The sequence below is a fragment of the Terrapene carolina genome, unplaced genomic scaffold (assembly GCF_002925995.2).
Source record: "Terrapene carolina triunguis isolate 2854851 unplaced genomic scaffold, T_m_triunguis-2.0 Scaffold837, whole genome shotgun sequence".
Taxonomy (NCBI): Eukaryota; Metazoa; Chordata; order Testudines; family Emydidae; genus Terrapene; species Terrapene triunguis.
The window spans coordinates 807,937-832,832 of record NW_020665188.1 but is presented as its reverse complement, the minus strand read 5'-3'; the positions used below and the strand labels follow the sequence as shown (position 1 = coordinate 832,832).

At 56.3% G+C, this 24,896-nt stretch overlaps 1 protein-coding gene across 2 annotated transcripts in view; it reads left to right on the top strand.

Moving 5' to 3' along the window:
* Positions 1 to 20,548, top strand: part of PFKL (phosphofructokinase, liver type) — a 38,719-nt gene extending 18,171 nt beyond the window's left edge. The window contains exons 5-22 of one of the 2 annotated variants that reach the window (XM_026660780.2): positions 372 to 537; positions 806 to 850; positions 1,329 to 1,437; positions 2,860 to 2,955; positions 3,052 to 3,144; positions 3,988 to 4,113; positions 4,613 to 4,677; positions 7,292 to 7,355; positions 8,330 to 8,476; positions 8,837 to 8,907; positions 10,785 to 10,872; positions 13,661 to 13,813; positions 15,062 to 15,226; positions 16,273 to 16,334; positions 17,821 to 17,932; positions 18,374 to 18,473; positions 19,004 to 19,109; positions 19,625 to 20,548. In XM_026660780.2, coding sequence (XP_026516565.1) covers positions 372 to 537; positions 806 to 850; positions 1,329 to 1,437; positions 2,860 to 2,955; positions 3,052 to 3,144; positions 3,988 to 4,113; positions 4,613 to 4,677; positions 7,292 to 7,355; positions 8,330 to 8,476; positions 8,837 to 8,907; positions 10,785 to 10,872; positions 13,661 to 13,813; positions 15,062 to 15,226; positions 16,273 to 16,334; positions 17,821 to 17,932; positions 18,374 to 18,473; positions 19,004 to 19,109; positions 19,625 to 19,772 — 1,916 coding nt within the window. In that variant the 3' untranslated portion in view covers positions 19,773 to 20,548. Of the gene's footprint in view, positions 1 to 371; positions 538 to 805; positions 851 to 1,328; positions 1,438 to 2,859; positions 2,956 to 3,051; positions 3,145 to 3,987; positions 4,114 to 4,612; positions 4,678 to 7,291; positions 7,356 to 8,326; positions 8,477 to 8,836; positions 8,908 to 10,784; positions 10,873 to 13,660; positions 13,814 to 15,061; positions 15,227 to 16,272; positions 16,335 to 17,820; positions 17,933 to 18,373; positions 18,474 to 19,003; positions 19,110 to 19,624 lie in introns of both variants that reach the window. The other variant, XM_026660779.2, reaches the window with a different exon arrangement.
* The last annotated feature ends 4,348 nt before the right edge of the window (positions 20,549 to 24,896 follow it).

Below are 24,896 nucleotides of genomic sequence, written 5' to 3'. Positions count from 1 at the left end.
TGATGGCTTTGAAGGCCTAACAAAGGAGATCACCATGAAATTAACCACAATTTCTAGGCTGGTCTTTTTTTTTATATGACTCTCCTTACTGCAACTTGTCAAATCTGCTTTTCTGGTGGATCAATTGGGAGCTGCATGGCTGCTTCCTGCTGTCTCCAGCAAACGGCTTGGAAGACTCAGGACAATGGCCTTTTCCAGTCACACTGTTCAAGCAGAACAGGGATACCTAGATTTAACATGTATTGTCAAAGTAACGGCTTGCTTTGCATGCCCATAAGCAGGGCCCATTCTGCCCCGCAGCTGGAGCAGTGTCTTGCTCTGCAGGGAAAGTCGGGAGTTGATTGCTGCAGCCTCTCTGTGTTTAACCCCAGGTAAGATCACCAAGGAGGTGGCTAAGAAATACTGTCACTTGAACATCGTCGGCCTGGTGGGCTCCATCGACAATGATTTCTGTGGCACCGACATGACGATCGGCACGGACTCCGCGCTGCACCGCATCATGGAGGTGATCGATGCGATCACCACCACGGCCCAGAGGTGAGCGGGGAGTCCTTCGCGGCTGCCCTCCTCTCTCTGCTGGCTCCCTCTCACAGAACATACAGGAGGGTGTACCAGCTCGGCAGGGCCAGAGCCAGAGCTCCATACTGAACAGTAACACAGTGCTGCACAGCCCTTGCCTCTGACCCAGATTCTTGGGGGATGCGATGGGAGGGGCCTTTTGATGACTGAACATGACTCTGGCCAAGGAGCCTTGCTGTAGAGAGACACTACTCTCCAAATTCTGATCCTCGTTCTCTCTTTGCAGCCACCAGCGGACCTTTGTGCTGGAGGTGATGGGCAGACACTGTGGGTAAGGAGAGGCCCCCACTCTTCGGAGGTGGGAGGGCGAGGGTGGCTGTCTGGGAGAGGGGGAGAACCGGGGGTGTGTGGTGGGGATGGTTGCTGGCAGTGTCGGGCGGGGAAGAGAGTGGGTTTTGGGTAGGAGGGGAGGAAGCGGTGCTGAGGGCAATGGAAGGTCTGGGCTGTGTGGAATGCATTGCACAAGAGCCAAGAGAAGTCCCTAATCAGCAATGCGCCCTGGGGCAAATGGGAACCAGGCAGTGGTTTGCTCTGGTGGAAAGGAGACTGCTGCCAGCCTCTGTGGTTACTAGCAACATAACCGTAGTGTGTGCAGGCCCAAGGCATATTGCAAGCTAACCATGCCACTAACTCTGTCAGGTGCTGTCATGTGGACAGGATCTCTCATGCTTACTCCCAAGCCATGAGAGGCCTGAACTTGTTTCGATCCCAAGCCACACGGTTCTTACCTCCCTAGTCTGCTTCCCTAGGTACCTGGCGCTGGTGTCTGCCTTGGCCTCGGGTGCTGACTGGCTTTTCATCCCAGAGGCCCCTCCTGAGGATGGCTGGGAGGATTTCATGTGCGAGAGGCTTGGGGAGGTGAGTGCTGTTTGGGACGCGGCAATCATCTTCTGTCAGCTGGGGAAGTGAGCTCGGTTCGGTGGGGAATCCAGAGAGAAATGCCACTCCAAGCTTCTACTCTTCTTCCTTGGTCTCCCCTTTTTATCTGCCCTTCTCTTAGTCCTGCCACTTGGGCAAAAAGGATCTTAATGAAGTGACACCCCCATTTCAAAGCAGGAGTCTATTCTTAGCATCAGCAGTCCAATGTTCTCAGCCAAACACCTGGTAAATTTCAATTCAAAACCACTGTGGGACCAGAAGGCTGCTCAGGTGCTTGGAAAGAATGCTTATGGAGCGTGTGGGCAAGGCTGACTCAAATGCTTAATATTTTGTCTTCACTGGTCCTTTACCAAGCCGTGATCTCTGGTCCTTTGTTCTGTTAACTGTATAATGGGCACCCCTCAATAGGGTGCACACCTGTATTAGGGCCCCAATCCTGCACTCTGCTCCATGCCAGCAGATCTGCCTGCCCACATGGACCCCACCGAGTCGCACACAACCATGTACATGTACATGGTTGTGTACAACCCTTGTCTTTTCCACTAGAGTTTCCACTACGGGCTCATTTCCTTGAAAACCAGCTTCTGTAATTGTTTTGGGTTAGACAGCGTGATGGTAACAGTGTCTTCAGACAAAGCCAATTGATGGGGCGAGTCCCCCCGCCTTCCCCTTTAGGGTTTCCACAAGTGGGCATGCTCTGGGCCTGGCCTAGTTCTTGTGTCCTCCTCTCTCATATTAGGAACAGCTTGGGCCAGATCCCCAGCTGCTGTGAATCGGAACGGCTCCGCTGCAATCACTAGGCGACACCGATTCCCCCCAGCTGAGGAGGTGATCCCTCTTGAAGGCTGAACCGGGCATTTCTAGCGGAGCCGGTGCATGAAGGGGAGTGTGTGCGCCAACAGGAGTTCAAGAGGGTTGAGCCGTCTCTTTAATTAAACAAAATATGCCGCTGACTACAAATCCAGCTGAAACGTGCCCGGGGAGGCCCAGAGAAGACTGGCAGGCAGGGCCCTATTGAAGTTAATGGAGCTCTGTGGGGAGGAGGGGGCTGCTTTCTAGAGTTCTGCAGACCGGGCAGTGCCATGCTGCGTCCCTGGGGTGCGGTGGCACATTGCTGGGCAGCGGGATTCTGGCCTTGAGCTGCAGTGGCTGGAGAAGATTTTGAGAGATCTCCCCGACTTGAGTGAGGGATGTCACTGCGTTTTAGCAAAGGGCACAGAAACATACAGCCACAGTGCATCCTCTCCATCAGTTTACCAAGAAACCTGCAGTTCCCGCTCCAGGCAAGGGAGCAAATGATCAGTGCTGAGCACCAATGAGCTTCCTGAACAGCCAGCGGAGCCAGTCTGTCTGCTCCTGCCAGCTCCGGTTAAGTTTGGCTGTTTCTTTCTCTTGTGGCAGACGCGCAGCAGAGGATCCCGGCTCAACATCATAATCATCGCTGAAGGCGCCATTGACAGGAACGGCAAACCCATCTCCTCCAGCTACGTGAAGGATGTAAGTGACGCACTCTGGGGCGCACGCTCCTTTGCTGGGGGGCTCTGGAAGTACATTGGCCTGTAACAAACCCACTCTCTTTTCTCTGCTGAACAGCTGGTTGTCCAGCGCCTCGGCTTTGACACCCGGGTGACCGTTCTTGGTCACGTGCAGCGTGGCGGGACCCCCTCGGCGTTCGATCGTGTGCTGGTAGGTACAATCGATTTGGCCGAGAGGGGACTTGTGTGCAAGCGGGCCCTGTGTGTGATTGCAGCGACGGGTCTGGTGTGCCTGCATTTGGGAGGGTGAAATCCCAGCATGGTGAGCAGGAAGTGGGCCCCTGGAAGGTTCCCAACGCTAGGTGCACTTGCTTACAGGCTTGGGGGAACGCCTGGAGTCACACATACAGTGCAGCGTTCGTTGGTGCTTGACCCTGTTGTGCAGAACAGAGACCGGCCCCCTCCTAATCCACTGCTAACTGTCCTAATCTTAAATAGCCTAGTAACGATCTGGGATCCTAATCATCTAAATTAGAGAAACAAACCCACTGAGCCACAGAATCCACCCATCTCTTCCCTGCCCCCTCCGAGGGGCTGTGCCGGAGCTTTGTCCAGTGGCCCGTGGCTCTGATACCTGTGTGGGGAAGTGAGTTAACGAGGGGGAAACACCCGAGCACAGAATTAAAACCACCCCTGCAGGAGTTGCAGCAGCACCTGTCTCCTCTGGTGTATGTGTGGGGCAGGGGCTCGCTCCCTGGAAGTTTCTTTGGCATGTGGGTGTCTGGGAGAAGATCTGGGTGGCTGCGGGATCTTTCAGTGGCAGCCCTCAGGTACGTTTGTGCCCCACCAGCTCAGTCTCTCCTTAGCACGTGGTGTGTTTTGTGTAGCCAAGCCCATGTGATGCTCCGATTCCCACTAGCGTGTCTGTACGAGGCTCCCCGCTAGCACGGCTGCCTCTGACAGGTGGGCGTGAGCCATGCAGCGGGGCACGTGGCAGCAGCGGGCCCACACTAGAGAATCAGCCCTCTTACCAAGGTTACTGTGTCCTCCACAGAGCAGTAAGATGGGGATGGAGGCCGTGATGGCGCTGCTGGAGGCCACGCCTGACACGCCCGCCTGCGTGGTGAGCCTTTCCGGGAACCAGTCTGTCCGCCTGCCCCTGATGGAGTGCGTCCAGGTGGTGAGTATATGGGGCAGCTCTGGGTGGACAGTTCTACTGCTCAGTTTGGCCTCCCTCTCTTTTATACTGTACTCTGCTGTGGCACATGACAGCGATTAGCAAGGGAGAAACAGCACTCGAGAGTCCAGAACAAATGGAGGATGGCCCCAGAGATCTGCGTATCTGGGGGTCTGTTCTAGCTATGCGCAGGTGGGGTTTTATGTGTCATTAGCAATGCAGAGTCTCACACACACAGATCCCCTGTATCTCGAGATTTAAAGTCCCAGTACATCCCTTCTGCTGTCGTCCAAAGCCTGAGTCTGTGTGTGAGAGAGAGAGAATCCATTTCTGGCCTTGTTCTGCCCTGTTTGCTCCCTAGCCAGGCTCAGAGGTTACTAAGAGAGAATCTGCCAAATGTAATTTCATTTTCAACCGTGTCTCACATTTAGCTGACTTCCCTTGAATTACGTGGGTTTTTCTTTCTTACCGAGACTTCCCCATCACTTTTTTTTTTCTTCAGACAAAGGACGTGCAGAAAGCGATGGATGAGAAGAGGTTCGAAGAGGCAATCCAGCTCCGGGGGAGGTGAGGCACCCTGATTATGCAGCTCTGCAATAGCTACGGTTGAGAGTCACTCACCTTTTTTAAGATGACTATTCTAAGTACTGTACAATGCACATGCTCACTCAGATTGCTTTGAAACTTGCTGTGGCTCATGGGGATGTGGGATAGGGTCAATGGTGCAAATTTGGGGTCATTTGAGCAAGGGGTTTCCAAGCTACAGTCCCTCTGCCCTCCCCACCCCCAAGAAATCATGTATTTACAAAATCCCTGGTTCTTCTAATGTTTTTGTGCACATCTGGGGCCTAGGCGATGGCTTTGATCTTCCCCAAACCAATCTCACTCCTTGGGATTGATCTCAGCTTGTGCCCTGCACCCCTAGCTCTTTGGGGGAGCGATGCTGACAGTTTCTGAGAGTGAAATTTGGAACTGCAGGGGGGTGAGAGCTAAACTGACGCACCCAAGGGAGTGAAATGCTTGTGCACGAGGCCCAGGGCAGGGGCAGGGACTCTGCATCTCCACTCTCCCACCCCTCCCTGCCTTCAGCTGGTCCTGGCCCTTCTCGTGGCGCTGGGGGAGTGAGCAGGCGGAGGGAAGGTGGGGGTGGGAGCTGTGCAGAGAGAAGTGGGGTGGGAAGGGGGGATCAGAGCTGTGCAGTGGGCTAGGTTGGGGAGGTTTTATCGCTCTCCCCCCAACCCCTCCACATCCCTGCCCCTCAGTTCTGTCCCCCTTTCAAAATACGCCCCCCACCGCCCCCCCCCCCAGCTCCATGCTAGTCCCTGTGCTGTTCCCGTGTCCTCTGCCCAGCCCCTCACCCTGCGGGTTCCCTGCCAACGCCTGCTGCCCACAGAGAGGAAGGCTGTGGGGGGGAGAGAGAGGGGTGACGAGCAGATGGCACAGGGCAGTGAGGGTGCTACGTGCAGTCAGGGCATGCTGGGGCTGGGTAGTCGCTGCCACGGAGCCAGAGGCCGGGCAGAGGGATAGCTGGGCTGTGGGACATGGGGAGGGGCTGAGAAGTTGTTTTGAAAGCCAAGGAAATGGACTGCAGCAGCGTCGATAAAGCACGGCTCCGGCCGCCCGGTGGGCGGGGCCCATCTGGAGGGCAGCTGACCCTCTGCCTCTGCAAAGAGCAGCTGGTGAGCAAGAGTGACGCCAGCCCCACACTGCAGCCTCCCCTGCCCTCAGCAGGCGAGGTCCCAGACTGCTGCCGGCATCCGGAGCAGCGCTCTGCACACACAGGGGACACGGCCCACGAGCCCTGCGGGGGACAGACAGCCTCGCTTTGCTGAGACGACACTTGGGCTCAGGCCAGGCACGGCGAACAGGAGCCATCTACCCTGGCCTGAGCCTGCTCCACACAAACCCCCCGACTTGCTGCTCCCTCCCCTTCGCCCTGGCCCCGAGGAGCCCTTCTGAGATACTGCCTTCGCTGACCCCTTGCTAAGTCCAGAGACCACTGCCACCTCTGCCAGCAGAGCGCCAGCAGTCCCATGATGCAGTCCCTGTGCCCTGCCACTGCCACACCCTGCAGCTCCCAGCGCTCAGGGCAGCCCTGATCCTCATGGTACACGTGCACTGTCACCGCAACAGCTCTGCCAACTTGCTCCAACTGCTCCCTCCTCCATTCAGTACAGCTACTGCTAGCACAGCGACCGCAGCTGGGGGGCATGCAGATAAATGCTGCTGTTCAGATCTGTGCAACACAACACAGACAATGACAGGTTCTTTTGACCACTCTTCGTGGCTGCTTCTCATCGCATCAGCCTGAGTGTGCCATTTGCACTGGCTATTGCCAGCTCCCGGGGGCAGCGTTAAGATTGTGCTTGGGTTGTGTGTGATGTTCCTTAACCCTGTATTGCCTGGTTTGCGTAGCAGAGCTCATCATTCTGGAAGGGCATGAGGCACCACTCGGCAACCTTCACTCATTAGCAAAGTTTTGCGGGCAGTTAATTAGCAGCACAGCCCATGCAATCAAATCTGCACATGGAGCTAGTCAGCATTTCTGTTAGAAAATCCCAAAAGCGAAGTTGTTCTCACTCAGCTACCATGATTTAAAATCTTGTTCAGAAGGCGGGAACCTGGAATTCTGATGAGTTTAACACTAACTTAACCAAAGGAAAATGTTTTTGCCATTTCCCAAGGCTTTGTGAGTACTAAAACGTACCAAAACTGCCTTAAAAAAGATGAAATTTGGGAGGGAGTTGCTCTAAATGGGAGAATTAACTGGGATCTGGGAGAGAGAGATTCAAAGTAGTCTAATGTTCATGCACAAGCAACGAAAAACCCTAGTTTAAATTCTGGAAGTACAATAGCATAATGACATCAACTGTCCAGCCTTTCCCTCCTTGGGGAATGCAGACGCACAACTAGCCGAGATACGGGGGTCACACTTCGTTAGCTACACCCTCAGCTGGAGTAAATCGGCATAGCCTTACCCCCTTGCCCCCCTCCCCTCCGAACACCCAGTTCTGATACCCTGGAGCTGTTCTCCTAGGCACATGGCCCTGCCCCCTCCCTGTTTAAATCTGTGATCTCCGGCTTGGCGCTGATCGCTAACTCTGGAGTGGATCCTGCGGGTGGGGTTCGATGTGATTGTGGTGTGGGGTGACTGGCTCATCGAGAGTGGTTTTCTTTCCAGGAGCTTTGAAAATAACTGGAACATTTACAAGCTCCTGGCACACCAGAAAACAGCCCATGAAAAGGTAAGTCGGGGGGAGAAGGTACAGATAGTGCTTGGGCTCTTGGGTCTAATCTAGCATGGACTGCAAGTTATTGAAAACTAAAAAAAGGTGTCCACCCACCCGCGTGCACCAATACATCTGCATGCATACACGGACACACCCACCCGCGTGCACGGACATGTCCACATGCACGCACCAATGCACCCACCTGCGTGCACTGACACACCCGCATGCATGCACGGACTCACCCACCTGGGTGCACTGACACACCCGCATGCATGCATGCACCAACACACCCACCCTTGGATGCGCACACAGACCTGGTCTCAGTCTCACACCCAGATCCCCCAAAAGCATCAGGAGGCAGAGCCCAGGTTCACTCTTAGCTCAGGTAGCTTTTCAATGACGGAAACCCCTCCTGTTAAGAGGGATGGAGATCTCGCTAAGAGGGTGGCGAGGGGCCTAGTGGGGAAGCTGCATGCTGGCTGTCCCTAGCAGCATGTGGTCCTTGGAGGGGGCTGGGCCGGGGAGGGGGAGCCAAGTGTGCTAGGGGCTCCCTAGGGACAGGCAGAGCCGGTCAGTATCTGATCCTGCTCTCCCTGGGGTTCCCGCAGCCTGGCAAAGAACAGGCCGTGGTGCAGCAAGACCTACTCTGCACTCTTTCCCGCACCAGTGAGGAGCTGGTGAGCAGCTGCAGCAGGGAAGGGTGGGCTGCCTCTCCCAGCACCCCGGCCCACAGCTGAGCGGCTCCTGGGGCTGCCAGGAGGCCACACCCCCTCCCACAGTGACTGATCCAGAGAACTTGTGGTCACAGTGATCCCTGGAGCCTCAAACCCGATGGGTCATGGAGCAGAGTGCCCCTGGTGCCATTCAGCTGATGTGGCTGGGGCTGGCTGGCGTGTGGTGTGGCAGTGCCGCAGTGCCCCGGGCACGCGTGTGCTCTCCCTGCTGCCACTGTCTGTGCCGACTGGTGCTGTTTGTCTCCCTTCCAGCAGACTCACTTCAGCCTGGCGATTCTGAACGTCGGCGCCCCGGCGGCCGGCATGAACGCAGCTGTCAGGTCGGCGGTGCGTATCGGGATCTCCCAGGGGCACACAGTCTACGTGGTGAACGATGGCTTTGAAGGCTTGTCGAAGGGGCAGGTACACCTCTCCAGTTTGACTGCGGGCGGGGGCAACTGGGGACAGACATCGGCATGTGCCTCTGGGGAACCTACTCAGGTGGCTTCGTATTAACACCCCTGGCGAGTATTTGCCACGTCACCAAGCCGTCAGTAAGCTGGCCCCGTCCAGTGAGATCGGCAGGCTGAGCTCAGCCAGCGCAGAGAGCGTAAGCAGCCAAATTCCATCCTCACGCGCCCCCTCCAAAACGTGCCATCATCTCACTGCCCAGAGCCAGGGGATTTGCTGACGGGTGTCTCAAGCTTCCCGGCAGCCAGGCTGGGAGCAAATGGGAAAAGGCCGGACTGTCGTCAGCATGAACCAAGACATTGCTCCTTTCAGATCCGCAAAGTGGGCTGGCATGACGTAGCAGGCTGGCTGGGACGTGGCGGGTCCATGCTGGGCACCAAGCGGTAAGTGCCACGGACGGGCTGGTGAATCTGAGCAGTGCTTGCTGCTAAGCACAATGAAAAGTGTCAGGGCAGGAGCAGAGAGACAGGGGCCAAGCGCAAGCTTCTGAAACTCCGTGACCCACTGAAGTAGGGCTGGCCTCACATGTACTTTGAGCAAACGCCTGTTAATCTCCTTGAAGCAAAACCCGTGTCTAGAACTGGTCTGCCTGCTGCATATCCCAGAGCAGAGCCATTGCCAGCTCACACCTGGGGTCGCCCCACGGCAGCCTAGGGGTCACTCCAGGGTTCATTGGAGTCAACATCTCCCATTGCTGTTGAGAGGAGAAAAGGCCCCATGTGAAAAGGAAACTTCCCCAAAATGGGAGGCAGGGGAGCAACTGGCCTCTTGGGATCCTGCTGCAGGGTGCGTCCCTTCGATCCGGCTGTGAATTCATAGGGTAGCTGCAGGCACCTGTGTGGAACGAGAGCAAACTCTGCCTGCTCAGGCCGCCTGTGTTGTCCATCCCTTTTGCACAAGGCGCAAATCAGACCCTGGGGCTCAGTTGTCAGGTGTCCTGGTGCAATGGTCTGAGATCCTGGGGCCTAGCTGGGTCACCAGGCTTCTCTTCTCCCTCCCGTCTCCACTCTGCTCCCCAGGCGCGCAGTGTGATATGGGCTCTTGGGTGACAGCTCTGGGGAGCCTGCCTGAGTCCTGCACGGAGCTGTGCCTGGCAAGGAGCATCTGCTTCAGCGCTAGGAGCACCACAGCTCTGCAGAGCTCGGCCGGAGACCCAGGCCCCGGGACGGTCCCCAGTACCTTCTCACCAGGCTGTGGCTCTGGTGCATCCCAGCACGGTCGCCGGGCCTCTCCCAGGCTGCCAGTGTGTCCTAGAAAATAACCCAAGTGAGAGATTAAACACACCCGGCCCGCTCCCTCTGCGCTACCCGGCACTGGAGTCTGGGGCCGAGCTCGCTCCGCTTGGAGGGTGGGGCTGGCAGAACAGCCTTCGGTAAGTTGGCAGATTGGCTTCCCCGCCATCCTTATCGGTGGGTGAGGGTGTCCTCCCAGCCCAGACAAACCGAGCTGTGAGTGCAGCTGCTAGCACCCCCGGGAGACTAGGAGCAGGTGGGTTTAACGATCCCTGTGGTCTCACTGCTCCTTGGGGTGCTAAGAGTGCAGTTCATGCTTCTGGGACCCGGCGAAGGGGTTTGTTGTGTGTTTGTCTGCTCGTGTTCTTGTGAGAGAGACTTTCTCTCCTAGGGTGTCCCAGGCAATAGCCAGATGCCACTGTCCTATGCAGACCTCTCTGTCGTAGATGTGAAAGCCAGAAGGGACTGCTGTGATCATCTAGTGTGACCTCCCATATAAAACAGGCCAGAGATCGTCACCCAGTGGTACCTGCTTCAAGCCCGTATCTTGTGGCTGAGCTAGAGCATATTTCCAGACAAGTTCCTCACCTTATCCTTGCTCTGTTCATCCTGAACAGAACATAAGAACGGCCACACTGGGTCAGACCAAAGGTCCATCTAGCCCAGTATCCTGTCTTCCGACAGTGGCCAATGCCAGGTACCCCAGAGGGAATGAACAGAACAGGTAATCATCAAGTGATCCATTCCCTGTCGCCCATTCCCAGCTTTGGCAAACAGAGGCTAGGGACATCATCCCTGCCCATCCTGTCTAATAGCCATTAAGCACTAATGACTGGGTGGCAGGGAGGGAATTCTCTTGCCATCCAGTCAGGGCTGAGATTTCAGGTGACTGTCCCTTGATGAAGTGGGTTCCTTCTCACTAGTGTGTGTTCTTCCCTGGGTGTGGCCAGCCCAGCTCCCGGCTGTAGAACCAGCGTGGTGTGCAGGGTACGTTCTGCACTCAGCCACCCCCTTGTTTCGCCTTACAGAACTCTTCCGAAGACCTGCATGGAAAAGATCGTGGAGAACGTGCGGAAATTCAACATCTACGGCCTCCTTGTTGTTGGAGGCTTTGAGGTGGGGTGAGGCTGCCAGCCCCTTCGAGGGTCTGTTGGGCAAAGGGGGCTGGTGAATTATTTTGTATGACAGCAGAACCTCAGAGTTACGGACCCCTTGGAATGGAGGTTGTTCGGAACTCTGAACAGTGTCTTCACCTCCTACCTGTAAGCAGCTGCCCCGCCTGTGGGGGTGGGGACAGGCAGCTGGGTCTAGCCCCCTGGCTGCAAGGGTGAGGAGTGAGGCACCCTGGGGCACCGTGGTGTCAGTGACTGCGCAGTGCAGTCTGTGGCCCCTTAAAACTGAGATGCTCCTCCAGAGCCCAGCGTGCCGGCAGCCGCTCGGCCTCCGACTCCAGCAGCTCACACTGCAGGCCAGGCTCTGGCCACAAGAGCAGCAGGTCCTGCCCCAGCACCTTCCTTGTAGCATCAGCAGCTCCTTTCCTGGGCTCAGACTGAGCTTGCAAGCTTGTCCCCCTCCCGACCAAGGGGAGGGGATGAAACCAGCATCCACAGCTTACAGGAAAGGGGCACAGACGCCAGCGCTGCTCCTGCTCTGCCGGCTCGGGCTCACTGCTGTGCCTGCAAACCTCAGTGTCTTCACCTTCTAGCTGTAAATGGCTGCCCATGCATGGGGTGAGGGTGGGAACAGGCAGCCCAGATGTGCCTACCTTTAAGGTGCAATGCAGGCACAGTACAGTATTTGCCTTTTTTTGGGGTCTCCACTGCTACCTGATCACGTTCTTCTGGTTCCACATGGTGTCCGGTTGACCGCTCAGTCCATAACTCTGGTGTTTGGGTCTTCAAGGTTCTACTGTACTTGTATTCCAGCTGAGATCAGGGCCCCGTTGCTAGGCACTAGACGTGCTGGTGGTAGGAGACAATCTCCACCTCAAAGGGCTTACAGTTCTGAACAGACCAGGCAAAGGTGTTCTAGCCCCATGTTGCAGATGGAGAACTGAGGCCCAGATGGATGAAGCACCTTGGCCAACTCACACGGGCAGTCTGTGGCAGAGCTGGGACTAGAACCCCGATCTCCTGAGTTCCAGCCTAGTGCTCTAGCCACAGGCCCATTTCTGTGATGATATGTGTATCCCAAACTGGGAAATGTGGGTGCTCAATATGGCCCTGGACACACTGTGCATGTGCAGGAGCTGCCTGGGTACACCCCAGCCCCATGCTGTGAGATAGGGACCACAGCTGTCCTGCTTGGGGTCAGAAGATCACAAAAGGCTGAACCCGTTCAAGCTGGACGTAGCATGCGCTTAGCAAAATGCACCTGGTGTGAGGTGAGACACGGGCCCTGGGGTCTGCTGGGTGCTGTTGTAACCTGGCCTCGAGTCAGGCACCCTCTCTTGGCAGGCTCCATCAGCTCCTGCTCTAGGCCATTGCATGCAGGATGCTTCTCTCCCCTTCCGGGGGCCCACGAGCCTCCTTTCTAAACCAGCTGGGGTAAAGCTCTGCCCCTACGCTCTGTGCCTGGAGTCTGGGTGTGAGTCATGGCAGCAGTCACTGCTCCTGTCAGTCATAGATAAGAATAGCACTGACATGCTCTGCAGCTGATGGAGCCCCACAACCCCCATGTGAGGCAGGTATGTGTTATTAACCTGTTGTCCCCGTCCTGGCCCCTCCACAGAGATGTATTTGGACCCACGCGCTGGATCTGTCTGCTTCTGGGCAAGCTCCAACCACCTTCTCTGGCTCTGGCCTCTCAGGCCAAGACTCTGATGCCACTTCTAAGGAATAGGCCACTGTGGCCCAGCTGTCCTGAGCCCCCAGGACCAGTGCTGGCTTCCCAAGACAGCCCAATCACTCAAGGACACCCTCCCTAGAGCTCCACCCCAATGGACACTCAGGTTTAAGTTTAACCCTTCAGGGACACATGACAATTGAAGCAAGTTGCATGGAAACTTTGCAGAAGAATTTCTAAACCAATCGCACTTTACTGATAGACAAAGCACAAGAGATACACAGATGTAGGCAAACAAAGAAAGTCCTGTATGCCACTCCCTCCCTCAGGGTCCTCCCAACTCTGAACATTCCTTGGATTTTGGTCCATGCCTTCTGGGGTCCCAGCTCCCCACTCTGGGACCCCTCTCCTCTAGCTCAGTCTTCTGTTCCTGAATGTGGAGTTTCCTCTGACTCCTGAAATAAGCTCCCTTTACCTTGTTGCTCTCCAGCCATCAGGAGGTCCCTCTTCGCCCAGCGACCATATTCCTTTTTAACAGCAACTCGTAACACTCCTTGTCTTTGTTCCTTCATTTCTGCTGGGGATTTTCCATTGCTTCAACCCCACCTCCTGCAGCCATCCTGGGGAACTGGTGTCTCCTCTGCTGCAGCCATCTCTTTGTTCTAGGGTGCTTCCCCCTGAATGGAAGGTTAATGACTCTTCATTGTTCCTGTTGTAGCCAGGTCTGGGTGGAATGTGACAGACCCCATTAGCAGATGGCTGATTCAATATACGCTGAGGGATAGTTATACAGAGAGTTCATAAAATCAGTTCTACACTGAGAGATTCCCCAAGCCACTGCAGCCACATTTTAGGAAGGGATGTTGAGTGATCTTCCCAAAGGCCTACAGAGCTGGTGTTAGCACTGGGATTAGTAGTTGGCCTTACCCTGCGGAACGCTGAAGCAGCCAGTTGGGGAGCTCCTGTGGCTGCTGTATGTGCATTGCTACTTTGGGGGGTAGATAGGAGATCTGAGTCTCTGCTAACCCCCAGCACCCTTGTGAGCATGTCAATTCACGGAGCATCAAACTGGCCTTGCCCTGGGGGTGGGTTATAGTCTCACTTGTGCTGCCCCCTGCAGGCGTACGAGGGGGTACTGCAGCTGGTCGAGGCACGAGGGCAGTACGAGGAGCTCTGCATCATCATGTGCGTGATCCCGGCCACCATCAGTAACAACGTGCCTGGGACCGACTTCAGCCTGGGCTGCGACACGGCCGTCAATGCTGCCATGGAGGTGAGGCAAGTCGGGGGGCGGGGGGAGGCATGACAACAGGCTCCCTGAAAGGTGAGCAGGAGACGTGTCGCTGCTGGGAGATGCATTCCCATCGCAGGCCCCGATCCGCAAAGGGGCTTGGGCACCATGACGCTGAGCTTCGCAGTGCCTAGCTTGTAGTTACCTAGATAACCCTGGGACCAGCACTGCGATCTGCAGAGCCTGAGGTTTGCAGCTAGGCTGCTGCTGCTTCCAACGTCATTGGGCCAGAGAGGGAGCAAGCGTGACTCTGTGGTCCAGTGCATGGGGCGTCCCCCTGCAGGGTGAGTCCCAGCGTCCAGGCCCCTTGCTCCAGGCGCTCTCGCCCACCCCCTGACAAATTCCACAGTGCAGCTAGGAGCCATCAGCACAAAAACCTGCAGCCTGTTGAACAGGGAAATGTGGGGAAGGAGGCGGTGCCATTTGGCTGCCCACCCTCCCCTGCATTTCCAGCGTGGGTCACCCACACAGCCCCATCCTCCCCCTCTCCCCTCTGCACACTGCCTGGGGAGCACTCGCTCACCCCCCACATAGAGCACAGAGACCCACCCCTTGCAGCCCAGGCTCCTGCTGGGGCCAGCCTCGACAGCGTCCTGCACCCCAAAGCAGCCCCTTCCTCCTCCCATCGCTGTGAGGGGCCTTGTCTTCCCTCCCTGCGCTGGCTAGACGCTCTGCTCATCACTCTGCTGAGCCAGCCTGAGGCCTGGCCCTGGGAACCATGCTGGCCCTGTCGGCCAGAAAGGTTCCACCACAGACAGGCCCAGGCCTATGTCACCAGGTTACGCGCAGTAAGGGGAGGGGACCCAGGGGCACTTCCCCTCCCTCTGCCTGCTCAGCCTGGGCCCCTCCATGCTCCACGGGCTGCCAGATAGCGGGGTCCTCCCCAGCACAGGGCTTGGACCCCAGAGCTGCTCTGATTCCGAGCAGACACCTGCCGGTCAGTGACAGAGTGCTGCCTGGAAGCGGGGGTCAAGGGCCCTGTCCTGCTGGGGCATGCATCCAAGTTGGGTCTAGTGTTTCAGGGGCGCTGTAAGGGTTGTGAAGGGCCAAGCTATCCTCGGCTGCCAGGCTGGAGGAGGAGAGCCTGTCTGCTCAGGATGACAACAGACATGGCTCTGACCCACGGCTGGTTTTCCTTGCCAGCTGTCCATGACCCAGGGGTGGGGATCCCATACTTGCTCCAATTCTGACGTCTGTGCTAACGAGCCCTCTCTTCTCTCCTGGGCACAGAGCTGTGACCGCATTAAGCAGTCAGCCTCTGGCACCAAGCGCCGCGTCTTCATCGTGGAGACCATGGGGGGTTACTGCGGCTACCTGTCGACAGTGACCGGCATCGCCGTGGGAGCGGACGCCGCCTACGTCTATGAGGATCCTTTCACCATTCACGACCTGAAGGTGAGCTCGCTCTCTGGCTCCCGCGGAGATACGCCCAGCTCTGTGCAGAGTGTGTCCTTCCCTGTGGGCGTGACGTGGGCCAGACTGAGATGCGGCCACACGATATGTACAGGAACAGGAAGAGCATGCAGCAGGTGGCTTTGCTCCAGCGTTCCCTTAGTGTGTTTGGGGCAGACATAGTACGTGGGGCAGACGTAGTACGTGTAATTATTTTGCAGCACCATTAATTAAAGGGAGGAGAGAGAGCGCAGGATGGTTCCTGGGAAGAGAGAGCCGTGATCTCTGCCACACTCGCTGGACCGAGGAGATCTAAGCGTGGGGGTTGCCAGTGGGAATTCGGTGAGGACATCAGCTGTAGATGTGACGGGGAAGGGCACGGTGCTGGACATGGGGTTGGGAGGGTCTGATAGGGATCCCTGGGCCCAAGGACCATGAGGTAGCAGAGGAAAACGAATGGCTGCCTTTCATTGCCTCATCAGATCTGAATCTGAGTGCTGGATTCACAAAGGCCCCGTGGCAGAGGCTGGTGTGGTAACCGCCCATCGTGAGGATGGCATCACCTCCTGGTACAAGCATAGGCTCCCTGGGTCCCTCTGATGCAGAGGGTGAAGGGTCTCAAGAGCCTGGGCCATCAGGGAGGTGAGAAAATGTTTTGCCAGAGGCCCTGGCAGTACAACTCACCCAGGGAGGCAGCGGAATGAGCCCTGGTAACTCCCTTCCCCCAGGCAATACCTAGGGGCCAGCCAAGGTTTGTTCATGGCTGCACTAGCGCAGGACAGAGGAGATGCCCCCATCGGATCAGCTTCCTCTCCCTGCCTGAGAGCACATTGCAGCCCTTGTTTGGACCCTGCCGGAAGGAGGAAATGATGCTGATTGGATGAAGGTGTTTCTGGGTTGGGGTTGCCCTGCACCGAAGGTTTGAATGGAGAGAAGGCAAGAGTGGGGCTAAGGGCCTTCTCTGGGGCAGGAAGCCCCTGGCCGGGCAGTTGCTGGGTGGTGGGATGGTGCTGAGTGCTGTACTAGCACGCCCCGTGTCTGTCTTGTAGGCCAACGTTGAGCACTTGACTGAGAAGATGAAGACTGACATTCAGAGGGGCCTGGTGCTCCGGTGAGTCAGCCCAGGGCTCTTCTCTCTGTGGCAACGCAGCTCTGCAGGCTGCACCACCACTGCGAAACTAACCCAGCTTCCACGCTCCAGCCCGCAACCAGACTGCGTGGGGCACCGGCTGGCCCCCTCGGCACCCCCTGAGCGCCAGGCTGGAGAGCTGACGCAGAGCTGGACAGGGGGTGGCCCTGCTTAAATCCTGCTTGGGGGGAGGGGTTAGTAGTTTTAACCCTTTTCGTGCTGCTGAGGAGAGTACCCCATGGGATGCACGTTTGGAGCGTAGAGGGTTCAGGAGTGTGCCGGCTGAAGGACACAGCCCTGACCCTCCAGGCAGCCCGGCTGCTGCCCGTTGAATGGCTACACGTGCACACAGGAATCGGGGAGGGACTCTCAAGGGAAGCCATCACGCTACGCAAGGGTGGAGAACATTGGTTTGGGTGCGGCTGAGGTTGAACCGCAAAGAGTTGAAATGAACCAGTTTGAAGACATGAGCTTGGGGCTGGGAGTCAGCCCCATCACAGAGCAGCACCCCAAGCGCCAGCTGTTTTTAGGGGGCTGCGACAGCTTTAGCTCTTTGGGGGCCAACAAGAAGCTCTGACCTCCGGCCTTCAACGCTTTTATTTCCAAACCTGGCAGTTCAGCTTTAACCCGAATCAGCCTAGTGAAGCCCCCAGTGGTTAGAAACATAGGCAGGAAATACTGGGACGAACCAGTGAGGGAAAAAGCATGTGAGTGGGGGAGAGGAAACGGGACCGCAGGAGCAAGGGGTGAGACCTGCGGGTGGTAGGGGTCAGCCAGTGAGACGTGGCTGTGCCGTGCGGTATGGCTAGTGCGGGGACGGTCTCTTCCGGCCTGGCTGAGACCACCCCTGGGAAGCTACCACTATCTAGCACAGCTGAGCAGTGACTGTTTCACCAGCTCTGGTGCCTGGCGGGTGGAAGCCTGGGGAGAAGTCCCTCAGAGTGGTGCACAGGGGGCTGTCTAAGAACGGGATGAATTAGATGTAGCCTCCAGGAGGGAAAGTTCCCTAGCAGGACGATTTCTTTGGCTAGGCCGAGGTGGCAGGCCCATCCCATGAGATGTTTGAAGCAAGGCTCCACAAAGAGCTGGCTAACACACAGCCGGGGCAATCCTGAACTGGTAGGGCGAGGGAGAGCTAGATCTCGCTGGGCTCTTCCATCTCTAATGCCTAGGGCTTCGGCCCTGAGCCAGGGCTTGGCACACAGGGCAGGGGGAGTTTCCTGCACTGGGCTGTTGACCTGCCAAGCTTTGGTAACTGCAGAAGGTTTCAGAGACAGCCCGGCCGGAGGTGGCGGTAACCAGGTTGTGCTGGGATTTGGGATCATAGGTTATTGTTCTAAGCACTGTGCAGCTCCCCGCTTTGCCCATGGCGCAACAAGCTGTGGGTAGGATCCTCTGCCCCCCACCATGGCCTGCTGAATCGCGGGAGGCAGCCCCGCTAATGCGCTCTCCTTTGCCTTCCCCCAAGCAACGAGAAGTGCCATGAACATTACACCACTGAGTTCCTCTACAACCTGTACTCGTCCGAGGGCAGAGGAATCTTCGACTGCAGGATCAACGTCCTGGGACACCTCCAGCAGGTAGGCGGCAGCCGCCCTGACTGGGCTGGGAACCCTCTGGGCAGGCGGCTAGGGCCAGAGATGGGCTCCCGTTCAGCTCAGGAGGAGAGGCTGGGGCCTCGTCACCTCTAGGCCCTGCCACCCCTTTGCTTTCACTGTCTTCCTGCGCTCACGGCAGTGCGGAGGCCTCCGCTCACCGTGCTTAGCCGGTCTGAGTGTCGCTCTGCAGGCCCCACCCCTCCGAAAGCACAGCACATGCCGTGCTGCAGCTGCCTGGGCTGTATGCTCTGTGTTGGGCCCAGAGGCGGGTGGCCATTTCCAGGGCACCCACTTCCCGCGTTACACAATGATGAGTAGATGCCACTACCCCCACCTAGTGCCTCCCCCCGCAGCTGTGCGACAAGCTCCCTTTGTTCCTGGCTTAATTCCGTGCCCCGTGGGGCCACCCGTCTCCGTTTGCAGGGCGGAGCTCCGACCCCCTTTGACCGTAACTATGGCACCAAGCTGGGGGTGAAGGCCATGCTGTGGATGTCGGAGAAGCTGCAGGAGGCTTATCGCAAGGGTAGGTCGAGCGTCACGGCAAGGGGAGGCCTTGTCTGGCACGGGGAACGTGGGCGAGGATGCACTGCTTGCCCTGGGCTCAGAGAATGCTCTGCCTCCCAAGGCATTGACGCTGAGCCCCTGGGGTCCATCGGGCAGGCTTCTCTGCACCGCCCCCCAGCCCCCGGGCGAGTGTCCAGCGGCTGAGGCAGGCTGGTAACTCTGGCCCCACCAGCCCTGGTGATCCGCGGGACACACTCAGCATGGGGAAGTGTCCGTGCAATTTCCCAACCTGCCCCAGCCATGGCCTGCAGAAATAGCCTCTAGAGGTGAAAGGGGAGCAGAGGCCCCACAGCTCAGTCAGTCCTGGCCTGGAGTGGCTCGTTACGAGGTAGCCCCAGCTGATGGTGCAGCAAGCCGGCCCCTGCATTCCGGAAGCCCCTTGCTGAGGCTGGGGTGTGTTGCTGGTTAGTCAGCGCTCTGCAGGGGAGGTGGGGGACCCTGCGTGGCTATGTCCATGTTGCTTCTAACGCCCCGCCTGTGGTCCCACAGGGCGCGTCTTCGCCAACTCGGCAGACTCAGCCTGCGTGATCGGGCTCAGGAAGAAGACGGTGGCCTTCAGCCCCGTGACGGAGCTCAAGAAAGTCACCGATTTTGAGTGAGTACCAGGGTGGGAGCGAGGGGGGTTCCCTTCTCCCAGTGCGCCAGCCTGCTTGGGAGCCGGAGCCACTGCCAGCCAAGCCAGCAGCGATGCGCCTGTCACGCGCTGGCGGCAGGGACTGGAGTTGGCCTGACGCAGTCATGGGCCAGGATGGCAGTGTTCCCAGCATCTCGGACAGAACTGGCTGGGCGACGCCACAGCTCAAGAGCAGAACTCATTTTCCCTTTCAGCCTGGTTTGATCTCCCCCGTCTGACTCCCTCAGAAAACCTGCGTTCCACCCGCCGGGCTCCTGGTGCATTTCAAAGCCTGGGGTTACTGGGGTTTCCAAGACAGAGCCAGTTTCCCTTTGCAAAGCCATCTGTTCTGCTGCGGGGAAAGCACGTCTCGCGGGCTGGAAACGCCGGATGGGGGGGATTTGTCCATCTGCCGGGAGCACGAGTCTCTGGGCTAGACCCTTCACTGCTGCAAGCCAGCTTGGTGCAGGGCTGATCTCTGTCCCTCTCCCCCGCAGGCACAGGCTGCCGCAGGAACAATGGTGGCTCAATCTGCGCCTGATGCTGAAGATGTTGGCCAACTACCAGATCAGCCTGACTGAGTACATCTCTGGCAAGATGGAGCACGTCACCCGGCGCACCCTCAGCATCGACAAGGGGTTCTAGCACCGCCCCCCAGCTGCAGGGACGCTGTAGTGCCCCATCCCCTGTGTCTCTATTGCCTTTCCACACAGTGTTAGCTGAACCCCAGTCCCCGGTGCCAGGACAGGGGGTACCAGGTGCTTGTGCTGGCACGCTGGCTAGCGTGACTCCCAGGATCTCCTGCCTTCTGGGGATTTCAACCAGCCTCCAAGATTAGTTGACACTCCTGTCTCCCACCCGGCCTGCAGAGCGGGTCTGTGATCTGCCTCTCCCCTGCTGGGTCTGGGCTACAGGGTCCCAGGCCTACCGATGGTTCAGTGATCAGTGGTTTGGGTGCCTGGCTAGAGCCACCTTACAGGAGCCTGATTCTCAGCAAGCTCTGTGGACAGACCCTCAAAGGTACTGAGGTGCCTAACTCCTATTGGTTTCAGAGGGACGTAGGTGTCTAAAGATCCTTCAGGGTCTGGGCCCAAGCCAGGCCCCTGTAAGGCTTTCCCGGTGGGCTCATCCCGTCTGAAGAGATCGGCCCAGGAGGCTGGTGTCTGGGGGAGGAGCGTGCTCACATCCAGTCCGCGCGGGGCAGATCCTTTAGCTCACACTCGGATTTTGTTCCTGTTACTTAATGTCTTCAGTGTCTAATGAATTCTTCATGGTTCACTCACATGGCCAAAGGTGTTAGTGTCACCCGCAATGAACTGGAAGGGACCAGGGATGAGAGTCAGGTCTCCGCAGGCGCTTCCCAGTGGCTTTCTCTCGCCATTGCCTAGGCACCCAATAAAGTCCCCTTCTGTTCTTCCCAACCTGGCAGACGTGTGTCACCTGCATGTTCCCACTCGCCTCCTCTGTTGGGACACTTGCTAAATTGCATTTCTTCCTGGCAGCGGGAGTCTTCTCTGGGCGCTGGGCGCCAGCCCAGCCCAGCTCTGTGCTGAGCAGTCAGCACCCAGAAGACGTTGTTTCGCACGAGTGCTTGGCTTCTGTTGCTCTCCAGTGCAGGCTCCTAGCACGGCCGAGGCGCTCAGCGCCCTTCCCGGCCCTTGCCAATGCTCCTCGTGAGCCACCATGTCCAATGCACGCTATGGGGTAGTCACCGTGGCTGTAGCTGTGTCCCGGTGTTCTCGGTGCAGTCCGTGTCTTGTGCTGTCTGTGGCGCTGCTTGTGTCTCCTAGCGATAAAATCTGCTGAACCCGAACCTGTGTCTGGAAAGCGGTGCTTGCGCCCCTGCCTGTGTGGTCGAGCACCAGCGTGGCTGTTCTCCATGGGGGCTTGGACCAAGGGAGAGCACGGCTCCCAGCTCTCCGTGTTGGCGGAGTCCTGTGGCGCTGAAGTGGAGAGAGAAGGGCTGTAGATCATAGAGAGGGTGAGCTAATTTGGAAAACAGGCCCCTCTCCCCCGCTGTCACTGGTTCACTGCCCCCGTGCTGTGGTGTTTTTGTCCGTCCAGACGCTGAAACCCCACCCAATGAGGCCTCAGCACGGTGTCTGGCTCGCTGGGAAGCAGGGCAGCGATGCAGCATGAAATCCTAGGCGAGGCCGTGGTTTGGCTAAGCTTCAGCTGCACGCGCAGCGTGTAGACGGCATCTCTGCAGCCCGCCGTGGGCCTTTGCTGAGCACTAGGCGTCTGCTCTGAGCACTCTGTGCAGCTGTCCAGGAATAATGGGCAAGGCCCCATACCACAGAGTAGCCTTCCCTGTAAGAGTCCAAGGAGTCCAGAGATCCAGGAGCTTTCCCTGAGTCCATACTTATAGCTTCTTCTCCCAGAAAACAAGCTGACGGGTCACCACCCGCGTGGGCTTTTTCTTTGATTGGTGGAGAGATAGGAACGCATTTAGAGTCTTCGATCTCTGATCATCGCACACAATGACCACTTGCCTTCAAACGCGCAAGAATTAGCACTTCCCTGCTAAAGTTCTTCATTTGCATTCCACAAGGCTTCTTGCTCATTTGATTGGTTATTTAGTTACCGGGGTACACACAATGTAAATGTTTATTACATCATAACAGGATACAGATAAGTGAAAATGCATGTAACATCCCATTAGTTTTCATGAAGCTTAAACACCAAATACACTCTGATACAATTAACAACTGCTTTAATCTACAGCAGGGGTCTCAAACTCAATTTACCTTAGGGCCAGGGCCAGTCCTCAAATCCTCCCAGCGGGCCAATAATGTCACTCATGCCGCCCAGAACCCGCCCCCCAAAATTCTGCTCCCCCAAACTCTGCCCCCACATGCCTAAGGCTCTGGGAGGGAGTTTGGGTGGGGGAGGAGGTCTGAGGTAGGGGATTAGGGTGCAGGCTCTGGGAGGGAGTTTGGGTGCAGAAGGGGTGAGAGGTTGGGCTCTGGGAGGGAGTTTGGGGGCAGGAGGGGGTGCAGACTCTGGGAGGGAGTTTGAGGGCTGGGGGTGTGGGAAGGGGGAGGGGGTGCAGGCTCTGGGAGGGGGTCAGGGTGTGTGGCTCTTACCTGGGGCTCCAAGGCGGGGTGGGCCGGGGGGCCTCCATGCGCTGCTTCCCCCAGGCACCGCCCCCGCAGCTTCCCATTGGCCACAGGGGTGCTTGGGATGCTGGAGCCCTGCAGGCCACATTGGGGTGGTTCTCGGGTCGCAGATGGCCCGCGGGCTGGGACTTTGAGACCCCTGATCTACACTAATACACACATGAATTGGCCTGGAGCTTTGGTATGAGCTGGCACCTGGTCTGCCAGCATCACAATGATCAGTATTTCCATTTCACACATGGGGAAACTGAGGTCCAGAGAAGTTGTGACTCTCCCAAGGCCCTAGAGCAGGTCATTGGAAGAGAATAGAGACCACATCTTGACTCCCAGGGCAGTGCCCTGGCACCAGGACCATGCAACCTCAGAGGATAATGATCCTGCGCCATCTGTGATGTGTTTTGAGCTCTAAGGCGCTAAGGTTACAAGTGTGTGCAACCATGCCTTTGTGGGCCACAACTGAGGATCCCAAATTCAGGACAAACTGCTGAGAAATAGGGCAGATACACCCCAAGACTGGTGGCTAATCCCTCCCATAGGATATACCAAACCAGCAGCAAAAGTAAACTGTTTCACCACACTGGCTAACAAGAAGTCGTAAAAGCAGTTTCCTTAGGCATTCCAGTTCTTATATCACCACCAAAAACTCTGAATTTAAAGGTGAGTGTTTTTTTACAACCAGTATCATCAAATAGAAGGTTCTCCTGATCCCAAAGGACCAGCCACATACCCAGGTCAATATATAACTCAGATCTTACCCAAAAATCACGCTGATGCCAGTCCTTTAGTATCTAAAATCTAAAGATTTAAGCATAGAAAGAAAGAAAGGTGAGAGTTTAAATTGGTTAAAGGAATTTAAAAGAATCAATTACATCCAGTAATGACAAAGTTCTTGGTTCAGGCTTGTAGAAGTGATGGAATAAACTGCTGGCTTATAGCAAGCCTCTGGTTGCTTCCAAATCATTGGAAGGTCCTCAGTCCATTGGTTATAATGCTCCCATTAGTATAGTCCAGAGTTTTGGGCAGGAAAGAGGCAAAATGGAGGTGTTTCCAGTCCCTTTTATAGCTTCTGCCATGTGGAGAGAATCCCATTGTTCTTACTGTGGAAAAGTACAGTAACAAGATGGTGGTTGGAGTCACATGGACAAGTCACATGTCCATGCATTTTGCCTAGTCACAGCAGGAAATTCCATTAAGCGTAATAGGCATCTCTCATGGTTCATTGTCAGTTAAATGGTATTTTGATGGACCACTCAGTTTGAATAGTCCCTCCAAGATGTGCTGGTCAACTACCTTGTGGGCTCTACCCCAGGAGCAAACATTTAAAATCCAGGTATAGAGCCAATATTCATAACTTCAAATACAAAAATGATACATGCATACAGATAGCATAATCATAACCAGCAAATCATAACCTTTTCATAGCCATCTTACATCCCACATTTTGTACAAGATTTGTTGCAGTGGTTGCAACAATGATCTATATGATCATATTTTAATCAGATAACATCACAGTGTGTTTCAGTGGAGTTCAGCAAACACCCGCACACTGGTTTTCAGCTTTACAACAGTTATACATCCTGAAACACAAAGGAGTCTGGGAAGGATTCCGGGCCAAATGCCAATGACGCCTTCATCACTCACCATTGTCCTCCCAGCTCACTGCTCTCCCACCTGAATTCTGACCCTTACAATTTGCAAAAATACACACAGATGTCAAAATACATTCCTAGGAAATGATCAGCTCTGCTTCCTCCTAGAGAGCAGATAACACATGCATCATATGGGTGGAAAAACGTATCTGGGCCAGAAACTTGTAGAGTATTGCGGGGCCTTGTGGGGACACCTCAAATAAACATTACCCAGCAGGCATCTTAGGTGAAAAGCAGAGGATTTTTTACGACTGGGACCACCCTTTGTTCTGTTCCACCCCCTTTTATATCTTTGGCATAAGGCAGGCATCCTTTGTCTCTCTCTGGGTTTTCACCCTTCCTTCTAAATGGAAAAGCATCAGGTTTAAGATGGATTCCAGTATCATGTGACATGTTTATCCTGTGAGACTTCATTACTCACTGGCTGGCACAGTATACAGGAAGGCTTACAAGTAAACAGAGCCATTTACAATCAATTGGCCTAGTTATTGGGAGCCATCAAGATTCTAAGCCACCCTTAATGGCCCACACTTTGCATAATTACAATAGAACCTCAGAGTAATACTTCATATTTCTAGATATAGATACAAGAATGATACATTCATACAAATAGGATGAACACACTCAGTAGATTATAAGCTTTGTAATGATACCTTACAAGAGCATACCTTAAATCAGGCCTGCTCAACATGCGGCCCGTGGGCCCACGGTGCGGCCCACAGGCAAGCGGTGGGTGAGGGGGGCTTCCGGGTTCACCCCCTGCCCGGGGGGGGCCCAACCTCACAGCCCTGCGCGCCAAGCTCCGACCGCCCTGACGGTCAGAAGCGCGGCTGCTGGGTTCGCCCCCTGCCGGGGCTCGGGGGGAGCCTGACCTCATCTGGGAGGTCAGAGGGGAGTGCGCGCGCGCGGGGCTGTGAGGTCGGCCCCCCACACACACCCGGGCAGGGGGGTGTCTAGCTCAGAGGGGCTGGGCTCGGAGCTGAGGGTCAGGGCTGGAGGTG